Source organism: Ostrea edulis, chromosome 9, assembly GCF_947568905.1.
Source record: "Ostrea edulis chromosome 9, xbOstEdul1.1, whole genome shotgun sequence".
Taxonomy (NCBI): Eukaryota; Metazoa; Mollusca; class Bivalvia; order Ostreida; family Ostreidae; genus Ostrea; species Ostrea edulis.
The window spans coordinates 60232387-60250211 of NC_079172.1; the positions used below are offsets into that span (position 1 = coordinate 60232387).

A 17825-nucleotide genomic window follows, 5' to 3' on the forward strand; every position below is an offset into this window, starting at 1 on the left:
ATTGATACGCGTCTGACCACAAGCACCTGAAGTGTGGATAGCGTGTGTAGATCTTACTTTCCATACCCCCTCCCCCTACCCAAGAAAAAATAGATAAACACCTATTATTTCTCAAAGCATGGGATTTCCCCGCTGATCACCCTCACGAGTCGTTCTGAAAAACCAGGCTCTACTTTCTGTAAGCTCTTGAGATAGCCACTGTTGAAATACTAACATACATTATTTTGGAGAAAATAATAGTTCTATTTTTTCCCATTGGGTAGGAGGGGGTGCAAAAGTATAAGATCTACACAAGTTGTCCATACTTCAGGTGCCTGAAGTGTGTATAAAATACCGTTAAAAGACCAACCTCTAAAGCTTACAAAAGGCGTGAAACGATTACATAAATCGAAAGAGGGATGAGATAGGCAGAAAATCCACACATTTCGGAGAAATTATCGCCCCCCCCCCCAAAAAAAAATTATTAAAAGGGAGGGGGGGTTTAAGTAGTATCCATACTTCATGTGTCTGTGATCTGACGAGCGCCTGTGGTGTTTACAAATCACGCATTTTCAATCTAATCGAAGTAAGCGAAACTGTTAGATGAAACTATTCTAAATGTTCTGAGATTTTACCTATATATATACTAGTTTAGAAGAATGAAACACTTAACTCCTAAAGTGACCTATAAATGAGATAATTATCCACCATACGCCACTGTGTCTGGTATCCTATATATAAATGAGATAATTATCCACCATACGCCACTGTGTCTGGTATCCTATATATAAATGAGATAATTATCCACCATACGCCACTGTGTCTGGTATCCTATATATAAATGAGATAATTATCCACCATACGCCACTGTGTCTGGTATCCTATATATAAATGAGATAATTATCCACCATACGCCACTGTGTCTGGTATCCTATATATAAATGAGATAATTATCCACCATACGCCACTGTGTCTGGTATCCTATATATAAATGAGATAATTATCCACCATACGCCACTGTGTCTGGTATCCTATATATAAATGAGATAATTATCCACCATACGCCACTGTGTCTGGTATCCTATATATAAATGAGATAATTATCCACCATACGCCACTGTGTCTGGTATCCTATATATAAATGAGATAATTATCCACCATACGCCACTCCTATATACAAATAACCCTACGTAGTAATAATTGTAGTAAAAGGAACATGGATGTTCATATATAATTCTGGGTTCAATATACATGCTTTATTTGTACAATTAAATCATAACTACTTACTTTTGTAAGATAATGACTTGTAAGTAGATATTACATGCACTTGTATATATTCTATATATCATTTCGTGCACAATGATTTATTTTCCAAATTAGGGTCTCATGTTGCATGACATACAACACTTACGATTTCACATATATATGCACAAACATAGTATGAGAACAGTCAGGATAAACTTCAGATTCTATATAGATCGTATGAATTATGATATACATATATTATTATGAAATATGAATTTTTGTTGTTTAAATTGATATGTCACGTGTATGCTTTTGTACTTATTTTGTCGATACTTGTTCACCGTGTGTACTTGTTGTAAATGGTAACATTTGTAAGTACCTGATGACATCCGTGTAAGATTCAATAATTAATATCTTTTTCAGCATTGAATTTTAGGGAGAAACTGCAATGGACAAGACCGGGATTCGAACCCGGGCCCCCTGAATCTCTAGTCAGGTGCTCGACCAACTGAGCTATTTACTGTCTGATCGCTACAGCTCCAATAACTTAAATCTAAAATTGTTCCTTCAAACTATTTCTTCATTGAAAATTTCTACTAACACCATCTTCGATGCGACCGGAGATTTCAGGTCGAGCGTTACCAGTTTTAATATTGTCGTCGCTTTAACAGACCAATGAAATAGCTTCGCATACGCATTTTCCGGTTCCGTTGTAAACCTTTCACGTTGCATATCCCGAAGGCAGCTGTTACTACTGTTGTCAGCTTTCATGCAGTAGATTTGTGTGGCTTTTTCCCCCTTCAAGATGCAGTTCGACATTAGAAGGTATTTAAATGTTCTGTATCATTTCACTGGTAAAGAGAATTTAAGACTTGATGAAACGATACAATTGTATCACTCTGTGACAGATGCATCTATGCATATCTTTGTAGCACTCACAACAGAAACAGGGCTTCAAAATCTGTATAAGCATAAATGTAAATTGGTGTAGCAGTTGAAAAGTTAATGCAACGTGGGTCAATGATAGTAGGTGTCATTTTTAAATAAAGTGACACGATTCCAATTTCACTTCGATCACTAAATGCAACCATAAACATGGACAAGCTTTTATTGGGATAATGTAGTGAAAAATACGCTCACTATGATCTTGTTCCCTAATCCCATAGTCAATTAACCAGTGCTATCACACACCTAGCTAGTCTAATCCTAGCAGTCATTACCTTCAATTACCAGGTCCAGTGCAATATCCATATTTAGTTATATAGATATATGCATTGATAAGTGAATATCATTTATGCACGGATGGACTTACTGATATAACATACTGGTTCATTCTCAAAAAAGCTAGATTAAGCTATTCCAAATGACTTGATAAAGCTATATAGCTGTTCAAAGCTATACATAGCTGATGAATTTAGAGATCAAGGTACTGGACTTGTTTGCAAAGTTATACCTGCTTTCATTGTGTTGTGTAGCTATTGCATTGTATGCATAGGCCTCTGTCATTACCACAACTCAATGTAACCAGGCAGAAATTTTTCTATCAGTTTTGTAAATGTTGCTAATACCAATGTATTTGGAAGAATGTGTTGAAGATCAAACTTATGTTTTGTAAAGTATTATCTATTATTATTATTTTATTCATTTATAAAGCGCAAAATTACATATAGTTTCTATGCGCTGTACAATGTTTGTGCTAATAATCAATGATAATATATCAAAGATAGACCTCCAAGAGGTATAAAGTAAATGATAAAACAATAGAAAGACTTTAAATAAAACATGGTAATAAGATGACAAGGTGGTTGACTAGCCAAGATACAACTGGCACACAGGTAATTGCATTCATATACTGGATCAAAATTCAGTTTGCAAGAGATTGCACATGGAATCTTTGATATTGCACTGAATTTTACACTGTAAAATGTTGTATCGCAGCAAATTTAAAAAGGGAGGCAGTTATTTCTTTCTGAAAAAGAGAATACTGGTTAATAAATGAAAGGTTGTAAAATTTCTATTCATTACTCTCTTAATCACTAGGTGTTCATAATTTGGCACCAGCATGAATAAGTTTTGACCGCGAAAGTTTATTGATGGAATGCTTGATCTATATATAGTTTGACTTGTGTATCTACTCGTATTTCAGATTTGACATCTACAGGAAGGTTCCTAAAGATCTGACACAGCCAACAATCACTGGAGCCTGCATTTCCATCAGCAGCGTCCTCTTCATATTGTTCCTGTTTCTGTCAGAGCTCTCCCTCTTCATCACCCATGATGTGTATGTCCTGAAGTTTAGTTAATTGAAAGATATGGGATTATTTTATTGCAAATACATGTGTCCATTGATGAAAATTTACAGTTGATCTTGTGAATGAAGCATGAAATGACCCCATGTCACTAACAAGGGATCTGTACAAATTAAATGTTGAACTTTGACCTATTGTGACAGGGTTTGACACTAAGGCATGTCCGACCAACTGAGTCTACTAAATGATAGGTTCGGTCGGGTAAAATGTCGATTTACTAGTCCGAATGGTCGTGTTGAAAAAATAAACAAGAAACTTTACTTTAAACTATAACATATTTTATTCTTGACTGAAAAAAGAATAACTGTAGAGTTTGCGAGTCGCATGATGACACAATCTCAATTTTTAGTTCTAATAAATAAGTCGCGGTCGGAAGTGATGTTTTACGACATCCACTCAATGCATTAAATTGAATGAAGAGACTAAAGCTCTTTTTTGAGACAATTAAATACGTTTTCGTTCATGCAGACTTAATGTTTGACATTTGAATTAAGTACATTTAAATATGGAGAAACTATCAGTTTCTGGAAAGTTGGTCGGGGCTAGTGGATTTAAGGTCAGGTATAACAAAAATCATTTGAAGTAGCCCAACTGGTCTAGTGCTCAGAAAAGTAAATGTCAAACCCTGTGTGACCCCAGATGTCACAAAGATCAAGAACATGGAGGTTATTGTGTGAGAATGTGTATTTAATCACTCAGAAACATGTTATCCCTGTTACTCTGGTACTTTCAATTTCACTTCTTTATACAAATTTTTATGTACTCACATTATGTATTGCACATGAGCTATAAAGCTTTTTTGTTGAAACTGTGATTGAGACATACCTCCCCTCTCCTTCTTTAATTTATAAAACAGATTGCAGAGAGAGAGAGAGAGACCATCTTCAGAAATTCATTTAGAGATTTGTATTTCAGTGTTAGTGAATTGACATTTAGAGATTTGTATTTCAGTGTTAGTGAATTGACATTTAGAGATTTGTATTTCAGTGTTAGTGAATTGACATTTAGAGATTTGTATTTCAATGTTAGTGAATTGACATTTAGAGATTTGTATTTCAGTGTTAGTGAATTGACATTTAGAGATTTGTATTTCAGTGTTAGTGAATTGACATTTAGAGATTTGTATTTCAGTGTTAGTGAATTGACATTTAGAGATTTGTATTTCAGTGTTAGTGAATTGACATTTAGAGATTTGTATTTCAGTGTTAGTGAATTGACATTTAGAGATTTGTATTTCAGTGTTAGTGAATTGACATTTAGAGATTTGTATTTCAGTGTTAGTGAATTGACATTTAGAGATTTGTATTTCAATGTTAGTGAATTGACATTTAGAGATTTGTATTTCAGTGTTAGTGAATTGACATTTAGAGATTTGTATTTCAATGTTAGTGAATTGACATTTAGAGATTTGTATTTCAGTGTTAGTGAATTGACAGTAGAGGATCCTGTGAAACACTCAGAGAAAATTCCTGTCTTCATCAACCTCACTATACCCAAGTTAAACTGTAAATGTAAGTCAGGTGTACCACAATCAAATAATTTAATTGTCATGGCAACAATGCATGACATTAGTGTAAAATGGATATGTGAAGAATGTTTGAACAGAAAAACTTAGCTGTTTAGTACAATATTAATAGAGAAATTATGAAGGAACTTCATTGAACTGTATTGAATGACTTTAAGGCAAAGCCCTATAGTGATCATCCTGTGCATTTACCAGATTTTTATTGACTACCCCTGCAGCTATTGAATTATTATGTCAATGGGTTACAGATAAAGTTTGAGCTTTCTTGACCTATTTTTGAAAGAATAATGAACCTTGAATTTAGCAAATACTGCCACAAAGTAGGGTCCTTTGTAATGCTTGCTGTCACAATGATATCTAGATACTACTAATATTGACTGAATGTTACTGATTATTACTGTGACTGATTGTTACTGTAACTGACTGTTAATTTTACTGATTGTAGATTTAGGACTAGACATACAAGATGATATGGGAAGACATGAAGTGGGCTTTCAAGACAATACTCAGAAGTTTGAGGTCAACGAAGGAAATGGTTGCAGGATGGAATCTCACTTCCTTATCAACAAGGTGAAGAAACAAACAGCATGACATCTCTAGTCACATATATTTACAAACAGCAACTATGACATTTCTAGTCAAGTATATTTACAAACAGCAACTATGACATCTCTGGTCAAGTATATTTACAAACTGTGGTTCATAAGGCTGGTAACATCTGTGTGTAATGCAGATAATAATCATATTAATCTGTGGTCTAAGCGTATTAATCTGTGATCAAAGTGTAGGATTTTTATGACAACATAATGTGCAGTAAAACTTGTTTATTATGAACACAAATTACGAATATAACAAAGTTTTTCTGAATTCCCAGCAACATTCTCATGTTTCTTTATTTTAAAGAATACTTATAATGAAGTCAGATCTAGCAAATTTACAGATATACAAAACCAATTTTCATTTTACAGAACTGCAGCTAGTGATATTTCAGTAAGTGGGTCAAAGTCACAAGGTTGTCCATTGTTGCACAGATTTTTCAATTTAGGCAGTTTTGAAAAAGACCTTGTTATAAGTATTTCAAAACCTATAATCCATGTTCAAGTCTTTTGACACACAACCAGATTGTCAGGACAAAAAAAAAAATGCCCCAGAATCTTCAATTCCGGGGACATAAATACTTGGGCTTTTTTTCAAAAAAAAAATTAAGTTTGCTTCCTTCCTCTGTAGTGTTGGTGCAGTTCCTTCTGAGCATTTACAAGAAATTGATAATGTAATAAAATTGTAAAAAAAATAAAATAAATTGTCAGATTGACATGAAACTATAACTGCCATGTCAAGTACATGTATATTAAAGTATGTTAAAACTTTTCCTCCCAGTTTCTGGATGGGGCCACATTGGATAAGGGTTCAACTTAACTTTAAACAATGGAAAACATTCTAAAGGATTCAACTTAGCTTTAAACAAGGAAAAACATTCTAATATTCCAAATAACAGTGAGACTAATTGGCTATGATTTCGTATATTGACATTCAGTTCCCACAATGATGTTCTTACATGAATGAGATTTTTTTATCTGTGAGATCAATGTAACTCAGGTGAACATTTTTGCCGATGGACCACTTGTTTGACCTATGACCTTTCTACACTAACAGGTGCCTGGTAATTTTCATGTTTCCACACACTCAGCAGAGGAACAGCCAGGTAATCCAGATATGACCCACGTCATTCACAAAGTCCGGTTTGGGATGGATCTACAGGAGGGAAAGGTAAGGGGATCCAGAGAGAGATTTGTATGAATAATCCTATATGAATTTTTGCTAGGTCACCCGAGTCACTCAGGTGACCTATTGCAATTGGTCTGCATTAACAATTAAACATTTTTAACTTCTTCTTGATAATTACCATCCCAGTTCATTTAAAATTTGGTATGAAGCATCTTTGGGACAAGGGGACATAAATTGTAAATTTCAGAACTCCTGCACCCCCAGGGTGTTGGGAATGAGGCAAACATTACCAAAAATCTCTTTCTCTACAAGCACACATCTGTAAGAAAAACTTGATATGTACTAGTCATATATTCATGTAATTTGACATTTTGACTTACAGGATGTATCAGGATCATTTAATCCATTGGAGGGCCTGGATAAAACAAAATCACAAGGTAAATACGAGGGAAATAACTCAAGTTGTTCATTACTGGGACTGAGGAAAGGTAACAGGGAGGTCTTGATGGTCATGTAAAGGGAGATCACTTGTTGCTGAATGCTTATTACTGGATGGTACTGACATGAAATGATGTTGTATATCTTTTCTTTTCAGCAATAGCAACACATGATTACATAGTGAAAATTGTCCCGTCTGTGTATGAGGATTCTCGGGGAAATTTACGATATCCATACCAGTATACGTTCTCTTATAGGGTAAGTCTCACACAGATAGGGTAAGTCTCACACAGATAGGGTAAGTCACACAGATATGGTAAGTCTCACACAGATAGGGTAAGTTCACACAGATAGGGTAAATCTCACACACAGATAGGGTAAGTCTCGCATAGATAGGGTAAGTCTCACACAGATAGGGTAAATCTCACACACAGATAGGATAAGTTTCACACAGATAGGGTAAATCTCACGCAGATAGGGTAAGTCTCACACAGATAGGGTAAGTCTCACACAGATAGGGTAAGTCTCACACACAGATAGGGTAAGTCTCACACACAGATAGGGTAAGTCTCACACATATAGGGTAAATCCCACACAGATAGGGTAAGTCTCACATAGATAGGGTAAGTCCCACACAGATAGGGTAAGTCTCACACAGATAGGGTAAGTCTCACACAGATGTGTAAGTCTCACACAGATAGGGTAAGTCTCACACAGATAGGGTAAGTTTCACACAGATAGGGTAAGTCAAACAGAGAAATGTATGTATCAATATACATTATATTGTATGAAGATGTCTTTATAATTCAAACCGTTAATGAATTATGATTATGCAGAAGTAACCTGGAATTCTTGTTTTGTTTGTTTGTTTGATTGTAGTTTCTTTGTTTGGTTAAAGTCTGTTTGTTCATTCTTTAATTTATTGTAGTTTCTATGTATTGTGTAGAACTGTGTATTTGAGTAAATGGAATTTGTTTTTTTTTTTAGGATGTTATTCAGTATGGCCATGGTGGTCGAATGATGCCAGCAATCTGGTTTCGGTATGATCTCAGTCCCATTACTGTCCGATACAAGGAAAAAAGAAAGCCATTCTACACATTCCTTACTACGGTACACAATTTTGAATTGAAAGTTAGTTTGCGGGGAAAAGTTTCTTTGACAAAATACAACAAATTTTCTACAGCATTTGTTCTATGAAATTATTTCCTTATTGCTAGTTGTAAATTTATTGCAACATGGGATCTATTGCCAGGGTGGTCAGGTTAAGGGGGCGGGGCACATACTAACGGTAAATTCTGGTGTCTGTAGGTCTGTGGCATTATTGGTCAGGTTAAGGGGGCGGGGCACATACTAACAGTAAATTCTGTTGTCATTTCTGTAGGTCTGTGCCATTGTTGGGGGGACATTCACTGTCGCTGGGATTATTGATTCCTGCATCTTCACGGCAGCTGAAGTCTTCAGGAAGCTCGAGATCGGAAAACTCAGTTGATCTTTAGGAGTACTAGTTCTGATTACAAAATTCACCACATCCATCTAGTCATCAGAATACACTAATGGACTGTTTCATCAGCTGTGAAAGTTTACGAACTTTGGTATACTCTGACTGTGAGGGTGCTATAGAAATGTTGGATACTGTGGTGATGTCAGCATTTGTGTGCAATTTGAATTAATTTCTTATCTCCAATTTGTATGACTCTTTTTTCCCATTTTTATTATGAGGTTATGTTACAAATCCACTGAATGCCATATCTCTGAGTGGTTGTTGGTATAAATGTAATAATTTTGTTGGAAGAGTATGATATGCAAATCAGAGATTTTAAAGGTGGATGTAGGACTGAAATATCGAGTGCGATATTTTCATATTTTTAGATATACCATGTGACAAATCATTATCACATCATTTTTTAAACAATTGATTCTGTTTTGTTTGTGTGCCTTTATATTATAATATTTGTATTGCCAAAATGGAAACAATTCTTAACAAAGTAGCCAGCACGGCAAGACTTTTAAACACTCTAGTTTTAAAGCATTTCTTTGGACAAGTGCATTATGGTACAGTGGTGTCTGTCTGTCCGTCTGTGTGTCTTCTGCATTTTTACCTATGCGTTCACAGATTGCATTGAAACTTGAATTGAAATAGAGTTCCTCCAGATTTTGTTGCATTTTACCAACTTTTGCAAGAGTTATGCCCCTTTATGTGATATTTGATTTACAATGCAAGTTGTGAAGCTAGGACCTTATAAAATCAGTGTTTTCTTGGTTATTGAAGAAATGCACACTGAAGGATTAATGCAGTTTTGTGAGCCTCATCTAGTGTACAATTTACCCCGCACTGGTGATATTTTTTGTTTACATTTATAAAATTCAGTTTCCTGTAATGTTACAAATATTGGACTTGAACTTTGAACTGATAATGATGATGGGCATATTTTGTACCTTTTGTGGTTCTCTTGTTAACTGGGAACAATAGAAATGCATGCACATGTGCAAGACCAATAGTCAATGGGTGATAACCCCAAAATGTAAATGTTACCAACAAGTATATAGATAGATATATAGATAGATGAATATTCGTAGAAATTTATCACATTCCAATCACAGAGAATACTGTATCTGTACATTTAATGATGACCAGTTTTTTTCCCTGGCTTTCAACAATTTTGTAGATTTATGCTTTCCAGTGTTATTTGATATCAAGTTCTGCACTTACAAGAAGTAATAGTAAAACGAAGTGTGCATAGTTTTATACGTGAAGATGATACTGTAAAAGCAGAATCAAGCTGTAACAGCAAAATGTGTTCAGATATCTGTGCAGAGCTCATGATCAGATATCTGTGGAGCTCATGTTCAGATATCTGTGCAGAGCTTCAGCTGTAACAGCAGAATATGTTTAGATATCTATGCAGAGCTCATGTTCAGATATCTGTGTGGAGCTCATGTTCAGATATATGTGCTGGGATTGATATCTAGGGTAAATTTGATTCCGTCAATAAATATATGCCTGCAGTATTTTCTGGGTTTTTATTGTACAGATATATTTTTATTTTCAGAGATTGTTAAGATATCTATGTTGGTATGGGAGATTGTTGGACTGTTTGAACCTCCAAGATGTTTGTTTGTTAAATGATTTTTGCAATACTGGGAAATATTGTTATGGAATGTTGCTGCTGAATATGTTGCCTCTATCTGAGATGACTGTTTAGATCTGTTCATATCCAGTTACTGTGATAAGTCAAAATTTCTCTTTAGTACTATTATTTTCAGTCTACAGACTCCCATGCATTATTAAATTTATTGACTCTGGCGTGAATAACAGTGCTTCATGAACCCACATTCAATTTGTCTTAGAAATATTGAAAAGTGTAGAATTATGTGAAATTTTCAACTTATCTATTAATTTGTAAGATACAAGCATACTGACTTTGAAAACTTCCAATAATGCAATATTTACATCCTTATAGTTTTATTACAGAGTTTTAAGACTCCTGTTTTATCTCAGTGAGATACCACAATACCGTAATGTTTATAGAACAGATTCAAAACAGCAGTGGAACATTTCATTGATCAGAGCAATGCAAGATATAATTAGAAGACTGCAGGTGTACTCTATAAATAATGATAAAATGATAGATATATCTCTTTTTATTTATAAAATGTAGACAAGACACTCCAATATGAGAACAAATAACATACAGAGTAGTGATTGGACTGAACAAAAGATCAGCAGGTGTCATGGGAATATTGCAGCAGATGTGAATTTAGGATGAAAGGGTAGCAAGATATACATGATAGTGTCTACTAGTGGTACTTTAATATGGCATATGTATGTAAAATACAGAAACAGTTGTAAACTGCATGTTAATTATTGAAAGATATATATTTTGCTATTTCAAACTTGATTTTTTTTATATGATGAATAGGAAACAAGTTCTAAAACTTATATGAATGCAATTTTATTTGTTTACAAGATTCACCCATTTAGCAAGGAAAATATAGGATTAATGAAGACAAAATCTGAAATCAGGGGGTAGGTGGTCACGCGAGTCCATTTCACCGGGTATTGACCTACATTTAGCTGTCTCTATACAGAAAGATCTGAATAATATTTTGAAGAAGCAATTTGTCTCCGTTTTGTCACAAAGCAAGTCCCGGCATCAATAGTTTATTATTACAAATTCTGATCAGGCTGGGGATATACATGTTTTTGTTGAGACAGATTGCACCATATGTATAATAATAAGATACTTTTTCAGAAACACAATGTTCAATATTGAACAAGTGTTAGAAGGTTGTGAGTTTCACAAGACAGAAATTTATTATGATGTATATTAAAAGTAATAACGTTACATATTACCACATTTTGTTTTAATTAGAATTGCAATTTTATTTCAACCCAAACATACTAGGGTATGTACACTGTAAAGAACAGCGTTCAGAAACTGAGTTTCAAGACATCGCTTTACACTTTATTTATGGGAGTGGGACCAGGTATTTGATGTTTTTTGTTGAAATAAACTTTTTATTTAAGTCTTTTATTTTATTTGTCTGTTTACTCAGTGGAATTATCACGTGAAGAAGGATAATGCCTGGTTACTTTTTCAAAAATTGTATTGTTGTTTACGTGTGGAATGGAACGTTGATGGACAAGTCTGTCTTTGAATGTCAAATAAAAACGGTGCATGATAAAAACGTCAGCCATGGCGATAATTGCAATGAGACCGAAGGTACTCCAGAACGAGGCTGTTACCCGTGGGAGGCGGAAGAGTTTACGGAATAGCATATCCCAAATGATGCCATCCACGTGACTATCGGAGGCTTGGATCATAAGCAAGTGAAAAACTTGGTGACTGTTTCCAAAGAAGTCGAACTTACCCGGAAACAGTCGTTCTGGAAGTCGGGATGAGAAAAAGAATCCACTGGCAACCATGTTGAATATTTGCTTACTGTGGTGATAGATTCCCTCTGTTGTCTCGGAACTCAGTATCCGGTTTACAATTGGAATTATGGATAAAACATACAACAGACCTATTCCGGTGGCAGTGAGAATGCTCCGGTGCTTGGAGTGGGGGTCGTGTATAACAGCTTTAGAAACAGCACCGCAAACGCAACAAAAAATTGCTAAAACTGAACCAGTGAAGAGCACCTGCTGTTGTGACGTAATGTCAACATGTACTGAGTAATGGTAGTGGTTCAGGACGGCGCCGAATCCAAAGAGACCGATGAATGCAAAGTCTACCATAAATATGCAGCAGTTTACTTCTTTTGATTTGTGAGAGAACATATGAGCAAAGCTGCTAGCAAGATATGTTGCAAAGAATGACAGTAGACTTGTGAGCAATGGCCACGTGTACAGGTCACAGAGGTCAAAGGTGACGGAAACTTTGTAAAGACGTGACGTCATGACTAGCGTACCCACCACGTGAGTCCAGACGTTAAGAGTTTCCATGTTGTTGTAGAAGACGCTGTACAGGTAGAATCTCCATGGCTGGTGGAGATATCGGTACCCAGTCTCAATGAATGGCACGTGGAAGTAGGTGGGCACTTGGGATTTATCAAGGGTCTTTTTATACAGCGCCATCTTAAAAAAGAAGAAGAGGAAATCAAATTACCATGGCTGTAGATCTGCTTTCTGAACAAAACAAATATTGTGACGTCCATATATGCATGTTTGGGGAGTGGTGCAGAGCAGAGCGTTTCTTGGCAACACATGGCCTAAAAACCCTCCATTTAGAAATGAAAAACATATTCTTATCACCATCGACCAGGCCTGTTATACTTGTGAAATTGAAATCTTATTCTGGTATCCGTAACATTAATGTGAAGTTAAGTCCTCCCCTCTCCAGAAAAATCTCTACGTCAAGTGTCATAAAATGGAATATTTTCTTAGTTTGGGGACTCCGGGTTAGGACGGATCCTCAGTACCCTTTGCTTGTCGTAAGAGGCGACTAAATGGGGTGGTCCTTCGGATGATACTGCAAAAAAAACGAGGTCCCGTGTCACAGCAGATGTGGCACGATAAAGATCCCTCCATGCTCAAAGACCGTAAGCGCAGAGCATAAGCATAAATTTTACTGCTCTTCACCGGAAATGGTGACGTCTCCATATGAATGAAAGATTCTTGAGATGGACGTTAATAAACATTATTCAGTCAATCAATCTTAAACAATCCTGGTGTCCATAACACTAAAGTGGAGTTCCCAAAGAAGAAATGAGGTCAAAAAGTTAGGAACGAAAAGAAAGTTCTTGTCACAAGCAATGCACGTGTATAAATATGAAAGCCCCAGCACTATGCGTTCAAAAGTTATGGCCAAAGTAAAAATAAAATTCAAAAGGAGGCCAAACTCCAAAATCATGAGGTAAAACATTTTGTTACCTGAAGAAGACCCCCCCCCCCCCCCCCCTTGTGAAAGGGAATACAAATGTGATAAATTAAAGCCGTTTCACAAACCATTCAAAAGATATGACCAAGGTTTAAACAAGCAAATGGACAGACCAAAAACTATATGCCCGAATTAGGGAGGCATAAAAACATGCACGTGTCGCATAATACGATATTTTCTCAAATAATTCTCTGAAGTCATCAGGGGTTCAATTTTGATGAAAAGTGCACCATTAATGCGAGTCAATATGTAGTCTCTAATCATAATTTTGAGATTATTATATAACTATCTACATGTCCATCTATTTCATGGAAACCCTTAGAATTAATCTCGGATTACCTTAGAATATGTTGCGGTTCATTTGACAGCTCGCAATGTCTCACTAATTAATTGTAACAGGAAGGGAGAAAATGCAACGGACCAGACCGAGATTCGAACCTGGCCCCCTGTATCTCTAGTCAGGTGCTCTACCAACTGAGCTATCTGGCCACCGGCGATCGAATCCGGCTGACCGTTACGCGCCTCCCTCCCTATATGTCTTCACACCTGAAGACATCAACCCAGGATCTTTATCCCCCTGGCAGGTATTTTCACCTGTCAGTTCCAGGGGCTGGTCTACGGCACCAAATGTAAGAGGAAGGGAGAAAATGCAACGGACCAGACCGGGATTCGAACCCGGGACCCCTGAATCTCTTTAGTCAGGTGCTCTACAAACGGAGCTATCTGGCCACCGGCGATCGAACCTGGCTGACCGCTACACAATATTTAATGTTGACGTCAGAATACCCTACCACTAACCATTCAAAAGTTATGGCCCAGGTCGAAGTTTGTCAACAGTAAGTCAAACTCCCAGGATTAGGTAAAACATTCTGGTACTAAAAAGGTCTTGTCAAAAGGGATGCACGTGAAATATGAAACCTTAGGAAAAGAAAGATCTTGTCACAAGGAATGCACGTGTATAGATATGAAAATTCCACCACAAGCATTCAAAAAGTTTTAAACAATTTCAAAAGTAGCCCAAACGTCAAGATCATGCGGTACAAATTATGCAAAATGAAGAATGGTCGCGTCAAAAGGAATACACGTGTGAAATCCCTATCAATAACCATTGAAAAGTTATGACAAAGTTAAAGTTTTTCAAAAGTCAAGGTCGTGAGGTAAAAAATGTGTTGCCTAGAGAAAGTTCTTGTCAAAAGGAATACACTTGTGAAAATGAAAGCCCTATCGCTAACCATTCAAAAGTTATACCTAGGTTAAAGTTTTTCAAAAGTAGATCAAACGCCAAGGTGAAGGTCACAAAGTCAACAATATTGGTACCAACAGAAAGGATTTATCACTGATATTAAAATTTTGGTTGACCTTTATAAATACTTTAGTTAAAGGTCATAGGAAACATGGAAAAATAGAATATGAAAATTCAGCTCAAATCGTGGCCATGTCCCTTTTAAGTTTTTGCGGACAAACTGACAGACGGACAGAATAAAAAAAACTATATGCCCCCAAATAGCGTAGAAATCAACTAAACAGTGAGATGTAAAAAGCTTGCTTTACCCCCTCGCCCTGAATCTACATGTTTGACGTGTTTAGACAAATCCAGTGACGCGTGTTCTTAATATTAATGTTTTATCTTCACACCTTTTCCAGAAATATGGCAATATCAAACACAGTACTATTGAATTTCATCGCACTCTTTTTCTATACAACCTTTAAAAAACGAATTGCTTTGTATTTTTAAATCAAAACATTTCTGCTGAAGTTGATGGTAAAGCTAAATTTCAAATGTTTTCTAGATTAATGGCGTTTACAACTTTGGATGCCAACCGACTTCATGAGGTGCTTCTTTAAAAACGTTGCTGTGTTTGAAATGCATGCGTGCAATATAGGCCTACAACCTTTTACATTAAAACTCTGTTACGCTCCTGTATATTACGAGAAAGTTACTGTGTTGCAACGGTTACAAAGTTTGACCACCAAACATACCAAAGTCCGAGATTAGCCACTTTAACGTCAAAGACTAAAATTTAGTTGTATGAATCTGACAGTTTGATTCAATTTTTCAGAAATGGCGATAAATTATTGGTTACTTACATGACTTACTGACTGCTGCTGTTAGTGATCTGGCCGAACTGTTCTCTATATTACCCGGGCTATATACACCCTCCGGCTCAGCGATACATCATTACGTCACACCTCCCTTACACAAGGGTCAGTATCCAAGCCATGGTGAAACGTATAATGGCGACTTGTTTGTCCCATGTTGTCCTTCCGTTATTTCGGAATGAAAAGACGACAAAATGCAAATTGTCATTCTATCGTCTTTTCGTTCTGTCGTCATTTCGTTCTGTTATCGTCATTTTGTTATGTTGTTTTTTGTCCTGTCGTCATTTCGTTCTGTCATCGTCTTTTCGTACTGTCGTCATTTCGTTGTTGTCCTTTCGTTTTGTCATCTTTTCGTCCTGTCGGTTTTTCGTTACGTCGTTTTTTTGTTCTGTCGTCTTTTTGTCCTTTCGTGTAGAAACACAAGCCATCATACAAGTGGGGGCACTAGGGAATGCTGTTATGTCCTAAATGTTTAATAATGATCTGTTAGTAATAAACCTTTAAACATTGTAAGCTGACACACTAGTGCTTGTCAAAAAATATAGATATAAAAGAAACGTGTTGATTAAAGTCTTTACGATCAATGACATGCCGGTTTATAATAATTTGAAAACCACCTTGATTCACTCGCTAACCCTCTCCTATCACCTATATATACAGTATACTACACCTATTTACAGTACTGTATACTAGCTATCCTCTGATGTCTATATACAATTACTCCTAATGTCTATCATCCTCACAATGTCAGGGGTCCTGACACGAGTGGACTCCGGACCCCAGACAGTCCCACGGACACGAGTGGACTCAGGACTCCTGACACGAGTGGACTCCGGACCCCAGACACGAGTGGACTCCGGACCCCTGACTGTCCCACGACACGAGTGGACTCGGGACTCCTGACACGAGTGGACTAAGGTCCCAAGACAGTCCCAAGGACAAGAGTGGACTCCTGACACGAGTGGACTCAGGAACCCAGACACGAGTGGACTCAGGAACCCAGACACGAGTGGACTCAGGTCCCCAGACACGAGTGGACTCAGGACCCCTGACAGGAGTGGATTGAGGTCCCCTGACACGAGTGGACTCAGGACCCCTGACACGAGTGGATTGAGGTCCCCTGACACGAGTGGACTCAGGACCCCTGACACGAGTGGATTGAGGTCCCCTGACACGAGTGGACTCAGGACCCCTGACACGAGTGGACTCAGGACCCCTGACAGGAGTGGATTGAGGTCCCCTGACACGAGTGGACTCAGGACCTCTGACACGAGTGGATTGAGGTCCCCTGACACGAGTGGACTCAGGACCCCTGACACGAGTGGATTGAGATCCCCTGACACGAGTGGACTCAGGACCCCTGACACGAGTGGACTCAGGACTCCTGACACGAGTGGACTCAGGTCCCCTGACACAAGTGGATTGAGGTCCCCTGACACGAGTGGACTCAGGACCCCTGACACGAGTGGATTGAGGTCCCCTGACACGAGTGGACTCAGGACCCCTGACACGAGTGGACTCAGGACTCCTGACACGAGTGGACTCAGGTCCCCTGACACGAGTGGATTGAGGTCCCCTTACACGAGTGGACTCAGGACCCCTGACACGAGTGGACTCAGGTCCCCTGACACGAGTGGACTCAGGACCCCTGACATGAGTGGAGTCAGGTCTCCAGACACGAGTGGATTGAGGTCCCCTGACACGAGTGGACTCAGGACCCCAGACACGAGTGGACTCAGGACTCCTGACATTGTGAGGGTGAATGTCTACATACTCTCCCACTGTCTCTATGTACTCTCCTATAAATCTTTGTTTTCCGACTGGCAGAAATCCAACAACCTAGGAAAAATAGAATGTTATACGTGCCTTCAAGGTGATTATACATAACATTTGATTTCTCCAAAAATAAAAAGGGAATTACAAAATTGAGACGATTGATTAATTTTGGTAACTCAATCAACAATCACGTCTTTGTTCACTGTTAACGAACTAGCACTAAAAAGGAAGAAAAAGGGGAAAGAAGAAAAACAAGAAAGAGAGAAAAAAGACCACCTCTATCACAATAACTGAATAATACACATCCCTTTCTGATGCCTTCTCCATTACAAAGGTCAATTATTTGAT

At 37.4% G+C, this 17825-nt stretch overlaps 3 protein-coding genes across 4 annotated transcripts; 2 read left to right on the forward strand and 1 right to left on the reverse strand.

Annotated features, from left to right (window-relative positions):
• The first annotated feature begins 1664 nt into the window (after positions 1-1664).
• On the forward strand, positions 1665-11751 carry LOC125657490 (endoplasmic reticulum-Golgi intermediate compartment protein 1-like). Its single transcript, XM_048888066.2, has 9 exons — positions 1665-2049; positions 3371-3505; positions 4953-5044; positions 5504-5628; positions 6712-6825; positions 7166-7220; positions 7379-7479; positions 8209-8331; positions 8603-11751. Exons 1-9 carry the CDS (start codon positions 2030-2032, stop codon positions 8708-8710), a joined length of 873 nt encoding a protein of 290 aa, XP_048744023.2. The 5' UTR covers positions 1665-2029; the 3' UTR covers positions 8711-11751.
• On the reverse strand, positions 10846-17540 carry LOC125657488 (membrane progestin receptor alpha-like). Of its 2 annotated transcripts, XM_056149770.1 has the most exons (2): positions 15690-17540; positions 10846-12799 (listed from the first exon to the last, which is right to left on the reverse strand). In XM_056149770.1, the coding sequence occupies exon 2, from the start codon at positions 12797-12799 to the stop codon at positions 11771-11773; it is 1029 nt and encodes a 342-aa protein (XP_056005745.1). In that variant the 5' UTR covers positions 15690-17540; the 3' UTR covers positions 10846-11770. The 2 variants fall into 2 exon arrangements, with proteins under 2 accessions (XP_056005745.1, XP_048744021.2); XM_048888064.2 differs by lacking the exon at positions 15690-17540 and having other exon boundaries at positions 10846-12972.
• Positions 15396-17588, forward strand: LOC130050576 (ice nucleation protein-like). The gene is made up of 2 exons (XM_056150802.1): positions 15396-15434; positions 16632-17588. Exons 1-2 carry the CDS (start codon positions 15396-15398, stop codon positions 17586-17588), a joined length of 996 nt encoding a protein of 331 aa, XP_056006777.1.
• Positions 17589-17825: the final 237 nt, after the last annotated feature.